At 44.2% G+C, this 20,022-nt stretch overlaps 1 protein-coding gene across 2 annotated transcripts in view; it reads right to left on the reverse strand.

Moving 5' to 3' along the window:
* The window catches only part of KCNK5 (potassium two pore domain channel subfamily K member 5), a 55,895-nt gene extending 39,598 nt beyond the window's left edge, over positions 1 to 16,297 (reverse strand). Inside the window, exon 1 of one of the 2 annotated variants that reach the window (XM_067564769.1) lies at positions 15,384 to 16,297. In XM_067564769.1, coding sequence (XP_067420870.1) covers positions 15,384 to 15,989 — 606 coding nt within the window. In that variant the 5' untranslated portion in view covers positions 15,990 to 16,297. Of the gene's footprint in view, positions 1 to 957; positions 1,038 to 15,383 lie in introns of those variants that run through there. The other variant, XM_067564770.1, reaches the window with a different exon arrangement.
* Between the last annotated feature and the right edge of the window lie 3,725 nt (positions 16,298 to 20,022).

The following is a 20,022-nucleotide window of genomic DNA, read 5'->3' on the forward strand; positions in this document are numbered from 1 at the left end:
ATTCAGAGCCCTGAGTAAAATGCACTTAGAAAATGCATTCACAAAAGCCAGCAACCTGAATGGGGTGGTGCCTAAACTAGCCAATAGGAAATACTGAGAAGAATGGCTGAAGCCTGATTCTCAAAGGGAGTTAGGCACCTAACTCTGGGCTGGAGGGAGGCGCCTCCATCTACTCAGGGATTCACAGCTATTAACTCTCTTCTGGAGTTCAGCATCTGAACTAGGTCAGCCCTTTCTCAAAGATGCAGAGAGAGGCCTCTCAGGCCCACAGCACATTACTGCACAGCAAGCTCACAGGCTGTAGATTTACACCCTGGCTTGCTATGCAGTAACTTACCATGTAGATAAGCCTTGAATTGGCAGGATTGAGAGCCTGAGTTGGCTACAACTTGTAACGTATAACAAAATGTTGTACATTTGAGAACTCTGCTCTAGCTTCCTCCCCACTCCCAATCTTACCACACTGGGGTGTCGGGAGGCTAACTTGTAAACTATAGAGACTGTCAGATGAAAGCTGCTTTGGGAATCCAAATAACAGATAAATATGTAGAGCCTAGTTGTTACAGACAGCCAAACTTCACATTTCCAGGATAGCAGAGGAAGTTTCCCTTGATGGAGCCAACTTGGACATATCCATTATCTAATTTTTTGATTAAAGTATTGCACCTGCTGTGACTTCAAAAACAAGCTATTTTATATATACACACCACACAAACACATAGGTCTGAAAGGCTTGGATTTTATTTCTGAGCAGCTGGAAACCGGTTACACAATCTTGCGAGGATGCATTCATAAAATATGAACAGAATCCCTTCAGTGTTTGCCAGTTTGTATCAGCATGCCCAGCTCCTACCTAGCCTCTGAGAAGGCAACATGATCCCCAGAGAATAAGTTACTGTAACACCAACCCCATAGCAAGGGCTAAGGCCAAGTGAGTATGGAGAAAACACTACAGACCTGCATGCTGATGGAACAGGAGCTTTTGTAAGATCTCAAGGTGTGATAGATTCAGCAGCCTCTTCTGAAAGACTATGGTCCACAATTCATTTATATTGCTTCCATGCCCCTCCCTTCTTTATGCTGTTTTCTTAGGGAAAAGGAAGAGAAACACTCAAGGTCTTTGAATTAGCAACAGCTTTCAGAAGCTACTTGACACTCAATGGCTCCTTGGATCACAAGGACTTATGCACCCATGTGTAAGACAAGATGTTTAGAGTCAGAAAGGGACAGATGTCAAGACAGAGTTGCTCGGGCAGAGTGCTGGAGAATGGTTTACCCTACTGTTAACTCAGATTTTAATAATTTTTATTTAAACACATCATTTAGGCAAATATATCCAGGACTTAACAGTTATGCCACACAGTAAGAAAACACTGCCAAAATGTATGCAGATATAAAACACAATTCTTCAGAAACTGCAATATGTATCCCAACTACCTGTTAATCAAAGAGGAATAGGGGCACTTCATTCCAACACCAAACTCACACACCACGGTTCTGTCGTGACCTTGCTTAACAAACCTGAACCTGAGATAGAACGGAGAGTACAGAAGTCCAAATTCTGTCCTCAGATCACCAACTTCAGTGAATTTAAGGGCAGAATTTCTCCCAGGGTATTTAAGTAGCTCTGTGATAAATGCTCACCATTCGCCTCATTTTTGCTACGTGGCAGATCAAACCAATGAAACTGAGGTGAAATTCTCATATGCAGGCTTGTACAGATGTGGATAGATAACAGCATTCCACCCCGATTCAGAAAATCACGTGTTTAAGTTCTGTTTGAAAGTCAATAGAATTTAAGCATGTGTTCAAGTACTTTTATAAATTGGGGCCTTTTTGCTTAAAATGATGTGCACAACTTTTTTTTTAAATCAGTCATTAATCAAGGTCTTAAACCAAAGTAGATGGGAAAAAAATTCAGATACAGTTAGTTATATATAGGAAACTTGCCAAAAAAGTTAGTAGTGAGATACTATGTGATGGGTAATGAGCATTCAGGAATTTCCTTTTTTACATTTGACAAAAATCACATTTTGAAACTCCAATTTCTTTTTGATGAACATAAAACCCCTATAGATTTTAACTTTATATAAAAGCTCCCAGACCATTACCACCCAACTCAGCTCCCATAATATATAATCCATGCAACAGTAACAATTAATAGTCTTAGAACATGATCTACATTTTGCCTTTAGAAACCAAGTCAACTAGATTTTCAGTTGGTTAGTGTTTTTAAAGGAATTTTGCTGCACAAGGTGATCCCTCTAAGAAACTGTACTATATCTGTGACTACTAGCTCCCCAGGAAGGTTACCACATGGTTCAAGGAAAAGCAGAGCCAGCCTTAGTGAAAATGGCACCCTGGGTAAACTTGTAAAAAAAAAAAAAAAAAAAAAAATCATGGAGTAGGGCCTCAAGGAATCCATTTTGAAGCACTTGGAGGAGTGAAAGGTGATCAGGAAGAGTCAATTACTTTAAGGGCTTTTCCAAAGAGGATGGATTTAGGCTGTTCTCAGTAGTGGCAGATGACAGAACAAGAAGCAACGGTCTCAAGCTGCAGTGGAGGAGATCTGAGTTGGATATTAGGAAACACTTTTTCCACTAGGAGGGTGGTGAAGCACTGGAATGGGTTACGTAGGGAGGTGGTGGAATCTCCATCCTTAGAGGTTTTTAAGGCCCGGCTTGACAAAGTCCTGGCTATTTAGTTGGGGTTAATCCTGCTTTGAGCAGGGGGTTGGACTAGATGACTTCCTGGGGTCTCTTCCAACCCTAATATTATGAGTCTATCATTTTGGCTCCCTTTCCTTGCATATAAGTACAGATACACAGAACGATCACACACCTGGAGTTTACTGAAGAAACTTTTAAGTTATGGCAGGGACTGTGTGCACCTACAGCAGAGACCACTTCAGACAGCAAGGACACAATGCTCTGTGCTGCCTCGCTGTAGCACCCGAGCCTCTGGCACCAGCGGTGAGAACGCCAGGCTGGCAATCACGTGAAGCACTGGGGGGATGGCAGCGCTGCAAGGCACAATCTGAAGCACAGCACACACCCGTCATGGGATCTCTTTCCCTGAGCTTCCAGGAACCTGCCTGGGAAGCCCTGATGTCTCCGCTCCTTGGCTCTGCCCAACTTTGGACACTGCTGTGCGCCCCCCAGGAGTGCTTGCCACTAGCCTGGGTGCACCCCATTCTCCCCTGTTCCATGGGCATTTGGGGGGTGGGGGAGCGGCTACCCTGGAGGGCAGACTGCGCCAGGCAGCCCATCATGAGTGCAGGAGACACTGGGCAAAAGCAGTTCTCTCCCCAGCGCTCTCCTGGACCCCCTGCCCAGCGTGGCACAGCACGTGGGACAGCCCTGGGAGCAAGGCAAGCCCTGATCCCAGCCCACTCTGCAGGGCATTACTCTGGGCTTGCTGGAGCTCCTGCAGTTCACTCCCGGGGCAGACCTCCCCAGCTGCAAGTTGCAATAACCCCTGCGACTTCATCCTCTCCCCCGGCTGGAGCTGATCCACCCGCCCCGTCCACCGGGCCAACAAAGCCACCCAAAAGTGGAGAGCTGACCTTCGTACCCTCCCCGGATGTCTTCTTGACCACAGCCCCCACCCCTGACTATAGCACCTTGGGTGGTCATCCTCATCATCCACCCGTAAGCCTGGCCCTAGTAAAAGCATTTTTAAACACAGCACTACGTTAAGAACTCTGTGAAAGGGCTACAAATATAAAAGGAGCCTAAATATGAATTTTCAGCCATGTCTCCCAACTATGACTGTATTTTTTTTGGTTTTGGTGTTTTAATAGCAACAAATGCCAGTTGGTTATTTTCTGAAGAGCCTGCACACTTGCTTGACTGCTAACCAAGATAATGAATGTCAGTTGCAATGTGGTTTGTTTCTGGTTGTATCTCCATGTTGTTCCTGTGAGTGTTTGTTCTGAGGATTTAACAGCATTGGGGGAAAATAAATCTAATTGAAAACAAACTGAACTCTTATTTATGGTGAAAGTAACATTTTGTTCCAAAAAGGAGATCAGTGAAAATGGAATGCAATCCTGAATTTTTACAAGCTACAGAAGCAAGGAGGGTGATGCAATAGCCTTATGGTGGCACAACATAATGCATTATTTCCTAAAATAACCAGCAGGAGAGCATGTTAACAGCACTTAAGGCTGAGGCTGTGCTAGGAAACCAAGACCCATAGTTCTCCACTGACAGTAGCAACAGGGTAAGTTGTAGAATTGATAGGATTCAGGCACGTTTCCACCTTGCCCTTTGACCCTGCTCCGAACAGGATTAAACAACACAGCAACTAAAAACAAAAAACCCTTTCCCCAACAAGACACCCAACTCTCTCCTCTCCTCCACCTACTCACTCTGAAATTGTCTAATGAATGCCCCCCCGCTCAAACATGTTATAAAAATTCCACAGCCCACCTGTGTCACATCATCTGTTTGTCTGCATATAAAAGCCAGGGCTGGCGTTAGGGGATAATAAGCAGGGCAACTGTCTGGGGTCCCACACCAGAGCGGGTCCCACGAAGCTAAATTGCTCAGGCTTTGGCTTCAGCACTGGGTGGCAACGGTGGGGCCTCAGACTTCCACATCACGTAGTGCGGCTTCAGCTTTCTGCCCTGCGCCCCGGTGAGTCTAATGCCAGCCATGCTTGTAGGACCCCTTGAAACCTGCTTGCAACACCCCAGGGAACCCAGTGTGACCCATCCGTGCTCAGGGTAGCCAACTGATAATGCCAAGGTCAGGGCAGGCTGTAAAAGAAGAGCAGATTCTCCCAACACTGGTGAGTGACCCTGAAGCCAGACTTCCCAACCAGCCACAAACTGCGCTTCTGAATCCCCACAGAAGCCAGTATACAAATACACACAGCCCCCTTTACTGCATTTCAGCTCCAGGCTCCCAAATTAGCACTAGGTTCAGTAAAGAGACCGGTTACTAGAACTCTCTGCTCTTTACTAAAAAGGTTCCCTCTGATCCCAAAGGGTCAGCCACAGCACCAGTTCAATATAAGTTTGGACTTTACCTAAAATACCACGCTGTCAGCCAATCCTTTAGTATCTAAAACTAAAGGTTTATTGTGAAAAGAAAGAAATAAACTGTGAGAGAAGTGTTAAGAGGATTAGAGCAATCACAGATATACAAATGATTAAAAGTCCATACACATTAGGTTTCTGGAAGAAATATGGAGTTGCAGGCTTGTATAGTCCTCTCTGGTTCACATCCAGTACTTGGATGGGTCTAAGTCCTTCAGTTCAGTTGCAAGATGAATTGATCCAGAGATAGGTGTGTGTCTGCAGACTGGACAGGAGCAAAGACAAAATGGATTCCCTGGTTTGATCTTATAAACCCCCTCCCCCGGCCATGCGGCCTGTGGGCAGTCACAAAAACCAAACTGGAGTCCAGAGTCACATAGGCCAATCCTGGTGACTCTTCAGATGTGCCTGGGGTCCATAGTCACATGGGCTGATCCTGATGACTCTTCAGGTGTGATTGGGCCCCTCCCATCTGTGAGTGCCTCAATGGACCGTTAAGCCGGCTATTGTATTGCTGCCTCTCTGTCTGGGGTGTGTCCCAGCCAGCCCAAATTGACATATAGAAATAGGAATACATCCATAACTTTCATTTTACATATAATACATGAACACAAGTATTAGTATCTTACTCAGCACGATATATTCTTTCTAACGGTACCTGACATGACGTTCCTCACACGCATTATCACGATTCTGCCATACTGATGTCACACAATTGCTAAATGCCCCCCGCCCCGATTCAAGCCAGCCCGCGTGACACCCAGGACCCCTGGCTGAGAACCGCTGATCTAAAAGAGTAGTGCAGTGCTGTCTTCCATCAGTGAATTGTGGATCCCAAGTTTCCTAGTATATATACTGCCTATGAAGCAATGCAACCTACTAGTTAGAGCAGGAAGTCTGGAGTTGCCAATTTTGGTTGCACCTATTCCTGGAGTTTTCGTCACATGACATTCCTGGAGGGTTGACAACACTAAGGAACACAGGAGTCCTGAGCGCCATTCAAACAAGTCAATTAAGGCCCATAATCCTCAGTTTACCTATTGCTAAAATGTTGAAAACAATACTTACCTCTCAGGGATAAGACTTAATTTGTGCTTTAAAATTCTTGGGTGAGGGATTCTCGGGCTCTAGATATAAACAATGATTGTACTTTCACTTAAGAAGAATTTTGTATTAGCAATCTCCTGTCCTATTCTTATGGATGTAGCTCAATTTTATTTTTTTTTAACCATGCAGGATTTTGAGATAGTCCACAGATTTAAACGATGTTGCATGAGCCTTTTTGTGCTGGGAAAATCAGACAGCTTGGAGTGCAAACTGTTAAACTGTAAACCAGATTATTGTTAAATTCTATCCCACTCTCCAATATTTTAGATGGAAGCAATCACAAAATCAGGGCAGCTGTGTTGGGACATTATGCACCCAATTACATGTAACACAATTCTTACGAAAAGATGCCCATGGCATCTTTTCAATGAAGAGCAAATCAAACCTGATGATGACTTTATTAAATTGGAGGGGAATGAATCACCATTAAAAATTTCTACTCCCTTTACTAAGTGTTGAGCAAGTGGAGTTAAATCTTAATTTCCTTTCAAGTTTTGGAAAAGTAGTTTACAGATATTACCTCAAGGCTGACAATAAATACTGTATGCAAAATTAAATCTTCTGATGTTAACTCTGAAGTTGTGAACCCTGGAAAAACAGCACTCAAAGAAAGTATTTTGTTTCTTGTATGAGTAGTGCAATGTGAGAGGAAAATAAAACAACCATATGCACAAGTGTGGTATCAAGGCAAGATCCTTCAATCTAGTCTTTCAGCCAGAAGTTGCAAACTTCTAAATCATCCTGTTTTAATACTCTATGAAGTCACTTGCAGGTATTTTTCTTTAGCAAAAACCCACATGAACACTAATCTGAGCTTTCCTTGAGGTTCTCTAAACACTTGTTCATAGCACTGGGCTCTGGTCCAAATAGTCAAGCTACCTATACTTTAGATATATTCTAGGCCTTCTGTTTACAGTATTGTAAGATCTTTGAATAAAGACGTTAATTATTTGTTCAAACACTTGAAGGAAGCAAACATCACTAGCTGGAACAGGCAGTTTCTCTCTTTCTTTTGTATGTTTTTCTCCCAAAAAAAGTTTTCCACACATAACTTTGAATCCTTTCCTTCCCCGCCACCAATGAAATTGTTTTGTTTATCAAAGAGAAGTATTTTGACTGTCCCCACCATCCCCAAAAGAAAAAGTTCCCAACAAACAAGATCAGTAAGAGATTCACCACATGAGTAATGCTCCTGATTGTGAAACACTGAAGTAACAATCTGGGTGGGGCAATAAAGAGCAGATGAAAGAAACTGGAGTGAAAGGGGAAAACTGCATATCCTCATATCTACTCCTGCTCTAAATTGCACTCCTTACAACAGAGGAGGAAAAGCAACCTTGGAAGTCAACACCTGGCCTTGCAGTTTTATCAGAGGATAAAACTCGCAGCTGGCTGCGACATTAAGTTGCATGTACCAGTTTGCAGATTTCATGTCCGCACACACAAAAAGTTGTACCACTTTATACTAGTATAGTTGAAGTGGTACAACCACACTAGAGCGAACATAGTTTTATACTAGTATAAAAGGGATTTTTACAGTATAGCAATGTCCATACAGGAACAGGAATAAGCTAGACCGGTATAAGGCACTTTTATACCAGTATAAATTCATCCACACTAGTGGAGTTGTACCAGTATAACTATACAGTTAACCCACCCACTCCCACCAACATAGTTATACCATTATAAAAACTGTGTTTTACACCAAGTCTTAAGCTACTATCTCAAGCTTCTCTTCTATGTTCCTGTGGTGCACAGCTGAGCTGCAAAATCATGCTGCCTGGCTCTATGAAGCCAAATGACAACTTTCCTCACTGGAAACAGATGCAGCCATCTGTTGAGTTAGCCTTGGCGGAGTGGGGGAGCAAAAGACTTAAAAAACCCCAAAAGCTCTTAAGTGCATTTGGGATACTCTACTTTGTGTGTGGCTCATTTGCTGGTAATTTAGTTAACTGTAAATTATAGTTATTCCAGATAAATAACCAATGAACATGCGCACGGTTTTGAAATTCCTCAGAATCTTCTTGGGTGCGGAAAACTACACAAGGCATTTCAAAAAGTTTCGGGAATGGACCCTGAGATGCCAATTACCACCCCTGAGTATGTGGCTGCATTCCCACCAATCCCCACGCGGTGTTGCCAACGCCACATAGCAGGAGTCATCAGAGAAACCCTTAAAAAAAAATTGCTAGGTGTCGCTATCTTAAACATTCAAAAGGCATAAAAAATGTCACTAAACAAAATTTCCACATAATTCAACAAAGAATTGTATATATATTATGTATATACATATGCCCAGGCGAGAGGACGCTCTGAGCTGCTGAACAAGAAAGCAGAAGCAATGCTGGGCACGCCTTCTTCAGCTGGATAATCTTGGCAGTTGAGTTTATTTTATCATTGACCAGCTCTATTGGTGTGTCTCAGCTGGTAGGGGGCTGGCAAAAGGTTCTGGCTCACCTAGTTACACAGGGCAGGGCTGAGGTCCCCCTTACTTCTTAACCTGGCATTTGGCTGCCCCTCCAATCCTCCATTCAGGACTCTGCTCCCTTGGGGGCACATCCCAGATTCCTTTAGCACTCGTGGAGATGAGCTGTCCTGGGCAGAGTAAATCTGCCTCCCCGGGAGCACACGTTGCCTTGAGAAAAGGGTTCTGTGCAACTTATTCCACGCAGTTTGGTTTCTCCAGCTACAGAAATGGTTATTCTTTGTGCCAATCAAATCCCAACAGAGGGTCACCTCTCCCCTAAATCCTCGGGCTCAGCTCCCAGCCAGCAAAACCCTCCAAATCATGCCTGGGACCAATAAGGCTTTGCTATAATCGCTAGCTCTGAATTCTCTAAACTTCACTTTGATTCTCTTCGTCGGCCTGTGTGCGCATTTTTATCTGCCTGAGGTTTAGTTGTTTTGAGAGGAAGGAGGTTGGGAGGGGGAAGAATGGAACAGGTGGGATCTGCGCATTTCTAGACACCTCCAATGACAGCTAGACTGGTAGCAAACATCCAGAGGAATGAGATGCAAAGAGGCCTTTGCTTCTGTATGATATTCATTCAGGGGGAAACTGGAAAAAGGAAAAACTCTTTACATAAACCAAGGGGGAATTAAAATTTTAAAAAATGAAGAAAGTTAAGAATAGGGGGAAGAAAGAAAAAGACAGACAATAAATGGGGGAGGGGGGAGAAAGGAGAGGATGAAAGCAAAAGGCTGTGCAATTAGGTGCCATGCAAATGGTGACCCTGCAGAGCAGTGTTAGCAGAAAACATTTGTTTGCACTATTAGTTGGTACTGGAGTTAATTACTCAGTGTGTTAGTGTGGAGTATGTGCTAAGTTTTGTACTAAGCATTTATTCTGCCATTAGGAGTTCAAGTCAAACCCTTCATCTCATTTCCAGCTTCTCAGCCCAAGAAGCCCTGGAATGTGCTTCCTTCTGAGATGTTCAAGTGAGATGTAATGACATTGACTTGTTGTGCAATAGAATGTAGTAAGAAGAGCGTGGAATGGATTTTATTAACACTGTTGAGCTGCTTGTAAATGATTTTATTACTATACAAATCGGCAACTTCTTTCTGTAATTAGCAGTGAAAGTCTCTAGATTTGTCACTAGTCATTTCGACACTTATATCCTCTCTAGGGGAACCAAAAAGGTGCTAAGTCTAGTGATAAAATCACTAAGTTGGCAACATGTCTCCTTGCAGGCCTGTGTAAAGTTGTCAAAATAAAGATACAGGGTTTGATCAGAGGAAAATTGAAACATGGCTTAAATGCTTTATCAAGAGGCATAGCATCACCTGGCCGAAAGTAGCCATTTACACAACCTAGAGAGGCCCATTGCATACATTGGAATAATTCTACATGTCTCAGTGAGACACACTTTAAAAACAGTATTTAGGAATCCTTTATGGGGAACAATCTTTTATTACAAACACCACATAAGGTTATTAGAATTATAATATATGAAGAGTAGTTTATGTTTCACTGCACTATCTACCGTCGCATTTCTCTCAGTTCAGGTGGTGAAAACAGACTGGTTGGATTCATTTGCAGGTTCTCATGCTCTAACACATGCTGCAATGTGCCATTTGTAAATTCTGTAGGAAATGTTTATTTGTTAACCTATTTCCACGAGAATGAATTTTAATTCAGTGTATTTTTATTGTTAAATGTAGTGAAACCTTGTTTTACAGAATCTAAATTTTAGGCCAAATTGACCTGATGCTGTCCCCCTTAAAAGCAATTTTCGACTGTTAATATAGAAATACTAGTCTAAATGGGACTTGACAGGCAGATAAGTTGATAAGGTCCCTTGAAGCTTAAGATCATAGGATCAGATTCTGCAGCCACGCCACACAAAGAATTTCCATTGTTTCTGTGCCTAATGAGTCTACTTAATTGGACATTATATCAGAACAGAGTGTGCTGGGTATGAGACAAGACAGCACGCAGCCCTGCTCCTAGGACAAAGTCATTTCTTGTTATTTTTGTTTTCTTCTCCCACCATCCTGTAACACAAAGCAGATCTGCTGAGATAACTTTTTCCTGCATGTTTCTTGTGGTTTCCTTGTTGATTATTAGAAGGTAAATTTAAAAATAGCTAAGTTTGGTGGACATTGGCTGAAAGGCTTCACAGAGAAGTGGGTTTTAAGAAAGGATATTAAAGAAGTGACGACAGTCGACTGTCCCACAAGATCAAGGAGGCTATTCAAAGCCACACAGGGCTGCGATGAAGAAGGCAAGTACTGAAGAAAAAGAATACAAAAGGAGCAGCTAAGCAGAAGGCTTAAGAGGAGTAGAGGGGAAGAGACAAAAGTAAAGATGTGAGTGTGTCTGAAGTCATGCAGAACCTTGAAGACAAACAGGGGCATGGCAGTTTGAGCAGTGGGAGAGGAAGATATTTTGCCAGCATAGTTTTGAATATGCTGGTGGGGGAGTAAGTCGATAGGGGTTCCAGTAGTTAAGGAAGGATGACCAGAGACAGACAGGAGAAGGATGGATTTTAGAGATGTTTTAAAGAATCAGCAGAGCCAACAAAAGCATGGATACTTGTTGGGCAAAGAAAATTTAAATATGACCCAGATTGTAAGTGATGCAGGAACCAGGGGTCAAATCCTGGTAGTAACAGGGCTGGATTGCATCCCACGTTTTCATTCTGTGAGAAATGCCATGCACACCTGTGACACTATATACAGAAGTTTAACAATAGTGACAGCAATATTGTAAGCCTAGATGACCCAGAGGATGGTGAAATTATCATCAACTGTTACCAAGAGGAGGGAGAGAAGGAAAAATGAGCATCACATTTTAGCCCTGTTGAGTTTGAGCTGGCAATGGAACACTCAGGAAGAGCCATCAGAGAGATACTGAAAGTGTGGTTGTTTTGGAAGTAGTCAACATGGAGATGGGTGAATGAAGCCATAAGAGCTTGAGGAGATCTAAGAGGGATAAGGGTGTAAAGAGATAAAGGTATAGAGGAGGATAAAGGACATAATCCTGAGGGGCATTAGGAAGAAGAAGAATCACTGGGTATTGTCTTTACTGCATAGCTGGCCAAGGTGACTGGCACCTGAGTGAGGCTCACCTGGGGGTGAACATTCCCACAGCAAAGCCCGACCCTCGTTACTGCGTTCTCACTGTTTCTGCACTCACCCCTGTGTGTCTGGAGACGTAGCCCATAGTTCTTTATGCAAAGACACTTAGGATTCTCTCCCAGTCAATTGTGGGAGAACTCATCTATCCTTTGAGGCAGTGGCATCAATTTGGGAGTTCTAGGAGAGCAAATGTTCCCCCTGCCCCCAAGGTTTTTGCACTTGCCTAAAGTTCCATAGGCTGCAGAGCCAGCAGGGGTCATGGCCCAGCCACTATTAAGCAGTGGTTCTGTACTAAATCAGTAGAGCTGCTGACAGAGCACCACAACAGCTGTGTGGTCACAATGCCACTAAAGTTTGACCCAGCCACCTCTCCATACATATGAAGGGACAGCCAGGCCAAATTTCAGAAAGTGGCATTGTGACCTGGCGCACAGGGTCACAACACCTCTCAAATTTGGCCTGGCCGCCCTCCTGTCTGAAGGCCGGCTGGGCCAAATGGTGTTACAACCTGGTGCACATGGAGTCTGTTCCTGTACACTGAAACACAGGGGAGTCCGACGAGAATTCAACTCCTGGCAGCACTGCTTATGTAACATGTGGGTAAGTGATGGGAGACTCCCTGGCCGGGGGACACTCAGGGTCCCTGTGGGAGGAGGGTGAGGAGCACAAGTGTGGATCTGAACAGGGTCCCTGCTGGGGAGAAGCAGGTGGAAGGGAGGGCAGGACCAAAACTTGGTTCCCCTCCTCCCCACCCCGAAATATCTGAATTGATGCCATTGCTTTGAGGAGAATTGTGGGAAGGGCACTGGAAGACTATTGGCACTTGAGTGATTTTGCCTGAATCCTCACTGCAAAGTGGGTGGGTTCCAGCCTGACTTAAAGTGGTGCTTAGGCTGTAACCTACAACCCCAGCAGTATAAACTAATTCAGGCTTTAAGCACCTCTAAACCCTAGTTAGAGGTTTTTCTGTATGGACGGTAGGGATGGTTAGGCTAAAATGCAGGCAAAAGTCTGGGTTAACTGTGAAGACATACGCACAGAGGCAGATGTTGAAGGAGCTATTACAGAAATAGGACCAGATCTTAGTGAATAAAGAATCATAAAAGCCCAAGGAGGAGAGCGTGATCAACTGTGATAGAAGTAGCAGGCTCTTGTTTTCTTTGTCTCTGCATCTTTACACATACACACATGCACACTTAACTTCCATGAATCCCTTAATTATCCTGAGTCTCCAGCAATCCTTTCCATTATATCCCACAAGGACCTGCTTCATAGGATACTAAGGGGTTGGAAGTGGATTAATCTAAATTGTACAAAGAATTCTCAGTGCAGAAAAAAAATGTCCACATGGGGAGTTAGTGCCTAATAACTATTGTGCTTTAAATTTACACTATAGTTATTTTACCTAAACTTCCCCATGTAGAAAAGCCCCAAGATGGGAACAAAAAGATTGCTACCACATGCTGACAGATACCCAATGGAAAGTCTACACGAGGGTGTCTACATCACTTCATATAGGAGGCCAGATTGGAAGTAAATGTACTTCAGGTGGGACATACCCTCATCTTACCCGCCGCCGAGAAATCTCGCGGTGTCCTACCTTTCGGCGGCAGTTTGCAACGTCTTGCCCACCGCCAAGAAATCTCACAGCGTCCCACCCTTCAGCGACAGCCGCCAGTGCCCAGACCGAAAAGGTTGGCGGGCCGTCTCCGGCCACCAGGAGCTAGACCAAAAAGGATCGCGGGCTGTATCCAGCCGCTCACGGGCCGGATGTTTGACACCCCTGGTCTACCCTGCTGCTTAAGTCGATCTAACTTGAAAGACACCCCCTGAGCAATGCAAGTTTCAGTGACCCCAAGCACTGTCCACACTGGAGCTATGTCAGCTGGAGACACTCTCTCGTGGACATAATTACTCCACCTCCGCAAGAGGTGAAAGCTATGTCAACAGGAGAGCGCTCTCCTGGCTCCCAGTCTGGCGCAGGGTCCGAAGCCGCTCGGGGTTCTAGCCTCGGCTCCCAGATGTGCAATTGACAAGACAGCCAAAAGCCGATGTAAGGGACAGACACTTATGTTGGTGTAGTTAGGGTGACACAGCCTTATGCCTCTCATGGAGGTGGAGTTATGATGTTGATGTGGTAGGCCACTTATATCGGTGGGTGGAGGGCTGTAGTGTAGTGTAGACCAGCCCTTATAAGCTCATAAAAACACAACAAACAATGCCAAACAAAGAAGAGGATCAAGTGCACCAATTGCTTGGCTTCATCTTTTGTTTCCTTGATTCTCATGCCACCACATAGGGTCTATTCAGATATCCAAAAGTACCCACATGGAGTAAAAAAAAAAAAAAAAGGGAGGGGGGGGCAGGCGGGCGGGAATCTGTTAGTTTTGCTAGCTCTACTAATCCCATCTGTTAAAGAGTTGCAGAGTAATGCACCAACAGTCCATGAGTGAAATTCCACAGGAGTCATACTTTTCTGAGGCCGCCTAGGGAGGATTAAATAAACTGAAACCTAGGGAAATGGAGTTACACACACACACACCCCTTAAATTTCAGTATAAAAAAGGAAGACAAAGTTAAGTTACTCAGTTAAATTGCTAGCTGAAATTAAACTTTTGCTAAGTGCTGGTTGAAGAGCAGTTTTAGACAAATTACACTCACAATAAAGCAACTGCATTTTTAAAAATGGTATCTCTTCCTTTGGTGGAAAAACTCACATTTTTATTGTAAACTTAATTACTGCTTTCAATTAGATGTGTTTTAAAATTATACAAGACACGGCATGATCTTAGAAGGAAAAAAAAAAACCAAAAAACCCTATGGAGGACATCACCTGCTGATATAACCCAGTCTACTGGCCTGTGCTGCAGGGAAGCAACATGCCCTGCCTGCAATTGCCAAAAAAAAAAAAAAGAAACTGACTGCTCAAAGTGTCTTTTGCAATGTGGGAAATTTATAGGAAGTTGATTCGAACTGAATACACCAATTAAGAAAAAATATTTGCAAAACTCTACTTTCTCATGTTAAAATAAAATTCTTTATGAAATCTCAAATTTTTTTTTAAAAGCACACTACAGGGATGAATGAAAATACTTTGTTAGAAACCCAACGCTATTCCCCTTCCCCAAAGATACATACACCTCTTTTAAGGGCACCCTACTTTCAAAAGGGATTTGCTCTCCAAACCCACATCCCTACCAAGCTCACTGTTAGAAATCCCTTCCAGAGGCACACTTTCCGGGTCTGAGCTAAGTCAGGAACCTGCTTCGGGCACTGGGGCAGGGATTTTTAGAGAGTTTTGTAAGACATTTACAAGAACGCACAGCACTATTGCCATAGTCTTTCATTCAGTTTTGGCTCATGAGGGGGAACCGGCACATGACACGCACACGTGTCTCTTTTGTTTTTGGGAGCTCAGGACGGCGAAGGGGAAACATCAGCTTCGCTCTCCCTGTCTCAGCTTCCCAGTTGTGTCAGATGGGGATACTAATGCTGCCTTGCCTCACAGGGAGGATTTGCGAGGCTCTATTCGCTGAGCTTTGAGATCCTCACTAGAAAAGGCTCACACACAATCCAGGACACAACCCTCCCGAGTCACAAGCGCGGCGCCTCACACGCGGAGCAGCCGTACCCCTAGCAGGCGACCTACCTTCAGGATCTTCTCCAGCCCCTCCTGGCCCAGGCAAGGAAACTCCTTGAGAAGCTGAGTTTTCTTGTGCTTGTAATCTTCCGTCGCGGCTCGCCAGTTCGGCTCCTCCAGAACCTCAAAGATCGCGGCCCCGATGGACAGGTAGAAGATGATGGCAGAGGTCAGCAAGGGGCCCCTGTCTACCATGGTGCCGGAGGTGCAGCAGCAGCCGGGACAGTGACAAGAAAGGCGCTGGAAACCTGCTGGGGCGCGCAGGGGGAGGGGGAGCAGCAGCTCTGGGCTCCCTCTGGAGAGTGAGCGAGGCTCGGTCTTGTCTTCTTCCTCTCCTGCCCTGCCCTGTTTTCCTCCCTCCCCCGGCACCTTTCTTCTTCTCTCCTTCCCTCCCTCCCTTTTTGTCTGTGTGGTTCCCTCTCTCCCTCCCCCTGGGCACTCGCTCTCTCTCCTCCCTCTCGCCGTCTCCTCCTTTTCTATCTTCTTCCCTCTCCCAGTCTGGCTGCCTCCGTCCCCCTCTTCCTCCTTCTCCCCTTCCCCCTCCCGCCTAGCTCCGCTCCTTCGACAGCTGTTTGAATTTGGTGCCCTGACCCCCACCGGTCCCGGACGGCGCATGCGGGCGGGCGCGCCGGGAGGCAAAGGGAGAAAGTTCGCCACCGAGGCGTAGTTGCCTTCCTTGTTGTGCAGGGTCCCACCCCGGAGATCCGGGACGGGAGGAGCGGGGAGGCCAGCGGGACCTTCGCTTAGCCGCGCTCTGCCCGCTCCACGTGTTGCCGCCGCCTGGGCCCCGGCGTTCGGACTCCCAGCTCGGCAGCCCCAGGCAGACACGTGGGCGCGCTGCCCGCTACGGCGGGCGCTAGAAGGTGATCATGGCCCTGGCGGAAAGAGCTGGAACCAGGGTCTAACGAACCTAGTCCCGCCTCTGTGTGTGTGTGTGTGAGTGAGTGAGAGAGAGCCTCTCCCCTGGGCCTACGTGTGTGAGACACACCTCTGCTGGCTGTGCCCTGTGTGTATGTGAGTGAGTGAGGGAGAGACACACATTTACCTCTGCGTGTGTGTGAGTGTGGGAGAGAGAGAGATGCCTGTGCTGCGTGTGTGTATTGTCATGGGGATTGGAGCACACACCCCTATTTAAAATTAGTTGTGTGGGGAGGGAAGAAGGGTGACCCATGTTACTAGATTGGGTGACTCTAGAATATAGTCATCATAAATGTGAGTTGGGCTCTACTACACCTCCCACCATGGATGTGAGTGGCCACCCACATTAATGGGGTGTGATTTCTAATCCTTTTTTCTCCTGGCACTGAGCAGGGGTAAGGAGGTTAGGGATGTAGCTTCCCTCATGTCTCCTGAGGAGGAAGGGACAGCCAGTCACTGGAAACGTTTTTGAAACATCCCTGTAGTTTTTATCTGAGGTAGGCAAAGTGGCAAGGACTAATAACATGGGCAAGGGGCTAAAAACAGGGAAAAAAGCTAGGCGTAGCTTCCCTTTCACCCAATCCCTCTTCTGTTTAGATTGTAAGATCTTCCGGGCAGGGACTGTGTCCTCCTCTGATGGTAAACCCCCTAGTACATTTTGTGCCTTTAATAATGCCCATGAGAGAGAGATGCCTGCCAGTGTTTTTCCATGAGACATTAAAAAAACTACCAGCTTGAGATAGTCCAGTGTGTCTGGTTCATAAAGCCTTGTCCAGGAATTGTACTGACCTTTACTTTTAAAGAAGGAGTTAAAGAGAAGAAAAGTTGCAGCACTGTGTTGGATGAGAGGAGTTGGAGATGTGAGGCAGGGGGAGAATGAAACGTATTGAGAAAAAAGATGGAGGGGAGGGAAGAAAAGAGAAGCTGGAAAAAGGAGACGGTGCAGGAAGGAAGGAAGAAAAAGGAAAGGAAAGGAGAAGACAAAAAGTGGAATAAGATAATGAGAAATGAGGGGGAGGAAGTCTGCTTTAGCTGTGGGTGTTGAGCATTGATTTGATGTCACATCAGTGATTCTTCTTAGACTCTGCCTATAGAAAACTAAATTGCTCCCTACATAAACAGCTGTCTCCAACACTGTATACATTCATCACAGGCAACTATAAGCTACAGTAGGTTCCCTATTTTCCAACTCAGCAGTTTAGTAACAGGCTTAGAGAAACCTCTAAAGAGTGATAGGATAGAGGTCTATAAAATAATGTATGCTGTGGAGAAAGTGAATAAGGAAGTGTTATTTACCCCTTCATATAACACACAAACTATGAGTCGCCCAATGAAATGAATAGTCAGCAGGTTTAAAACAAACATAAGGAAATACTTATTTGTACAATGCACAGTCAGCCTGTGTAACTTGTTGCCAGGGGATGTTGTGAAAGCCAAAAGTATAACTCAAAAAAGAATTAAATAAGTTCATGGAGGATAGGTCCATCATTGGCTATTAGGCAAGATGGTCAGGGACACAACCCCATGCTCTGGGTATCCCTAAACCTCTGACTGCCAGAAGCTAGGATTGGATAACGGGGGTGGATCACTTGATAAAGTGCCCTATTCTTTTCACTCCCTCTGAAGCATCTGGCACCAGCCACTGTTGGAAGACAAGATACTGAGCTAGATAAACCATTGGTCTGACCCAGGATGGGTTTCCTAGATCTGTCATGTATTGATTGTTTAATATCTCTGTCATTTCATGGGAATCCCCAATTTTGTGCATGTTTCTTCAAAAGTAGTCACAGAGCCATGGAAAAGCTTCCATATGAAGTGATATTAAAAATACTGTGTGTTTAGTTAAGAGATGAGACAAGTAGGATGGGAGATGAACATAGTGGATGGGATAGAGAAAGTAAATCATCAGGCACATTTACTTGTTCTCTCCCAAAGCAAGAACAAGAGTTCATTTAATGAAATTGGAAAGCAGCAAATTTAAATCTGATAAAAGGGATACACTTTTTTCACAATGCATGTTTACCATGTGGAACGTGTCATTTGGACCAAAAGCTTAATATAATTTAAAAAAGCACTGGACTCTGATGGATAACGAGAACATCTGCAGTTATATTACACAGGATTTAAAAATAACATAAAAAAATTAAAAGGAAGGAGCTGGGCAAGTTATTATATAATTGCCTCTTTTGGGGTTTTTGTTTTGTTTTGTTTTTTGCACCTTTCTCTGAATCATTTATGAGACACTGAAATAGATGGACCGCTGGTCTGATCAAATATAGCACTTTTGTGTCCATAGATTATAAATCCAGGAGGTACCACTGTGATCATCTCATCTGACCTCCTGCATAACACAGGCCATAGAACTTCCCTGAATTAATTCCTATTTGAACCTGAGCATAATCTTAGAAAAACATCCAAACTTGATTGCCAGTGATTGAGAATTCACCACAAGTTCCTATTTTGTTGTTGCACATCTGTGCATCTTTACATCTGGATATTTGACTGTACCTCTTTTCCTGACTACCTATAGCTCTTTGCACTGTTGAAACAGCCATATTAAGGGAACAAGGAACAACATGAATGTACCAGAATATGATGCAGTGTTGCAGAACAGATAGGAATGAATAAAGTTTCAGTACAGTTATGGAACATATGTTTGAGATTGGGTGTAACTTTTCTATTTTCCACCTCACACTCTATCTCAACTGCTCAGCCAGATCTTTCAGGAAACTGAGTCAGTTGACATTTTAAAATGTTGAAATGTTACTGCACTTGTCAAATTCTTTCTTTGGGTTTTAAAGAGGTGACCCACATGAGAAAATAGTTAACCGCAATTCAGTGGGAATCAATTTCTACCCTCTAGAAGCAGGAGTGATTTTATGAGTCTGTCAGCAAGCTCTTTTTGCTTGGATATTTCACTTCACTTTCTTTTGTCTGCGACAGAACAAAATACAAGGCATATTTTCATACTTAAGTGAAAGTGAGTGTAACAAGAAAGAATTTGTCTAAATCAAGAATGGTTTTATTTTATATTTATAGTGCTATGCTTTTTCTAAGTGGTTTTTCTTAGATGGCACCTCTTCGTTGCTTTTCTTGACCTCATAAAAGATCCAATCTCCTTTTATCCACCACCCTGTTTTACTCCTTGTCTCCCTCAGATTAAACAGTGCCCCTATTGTTCACCTGCAGCACCTGTCAGAATGGCCCCATATCTTCCCAGGCTAGTTGAGATAATGAAAAGGCTGGGACGGTTCACTCAAAGGCTTAAAAATTTCAGGGCTGAAACAGCAGATAGTACTATTGTGAGCGAAACCATAAGTATCAATCATTTGCACTGTTTGCATAGGTCATCATCATTTTAGGCTGTCCAGTCCAAAAAGGAAATCCCTTTCAGCCAAGCTGTATGTTTAAGACACATTTGCTGTACAGATGTTTCCTAGAACAACCCTGAAATGAATAAATAAATGTTAGAAAATGTTTCAGATTGAGCACATGAAAATACTTTATGGCAAAGGAGACCTGTTGTGTAGTAACAAGTGCTGCAGATTTTACTGAGTATAAACTGTGAAAGGTGCAAATAGATGTCTGAAGCATCTATCTCCTCATGCTGCATCACTTCTCACCTGGAGGTCCTTATTTTCCAGTTGGTTCACTCCAGGTGATGTCCATCAACACTGCATCTCTCACTCTTTTAAAATCAGCGTTGATGCATTCCCATTTGCTTCTCAGC

This window comes from Emydura macquarii, unplaced genomic scaffold (assembly GCF_026122565.2).
Source record: "Emydura macquarii macquarii isolate MOO-44397 ecotype Brisbane River unplaced genomic scaffold, CSIRO-AGI_Emac_v2 contig_2676, whole genome shotgun sequence".
NCBI classification, from domain to species: Eukaryota; Metazoa; Chordata; order Testudines; family Chelidae; genus Emydura; species Emydura macquarii.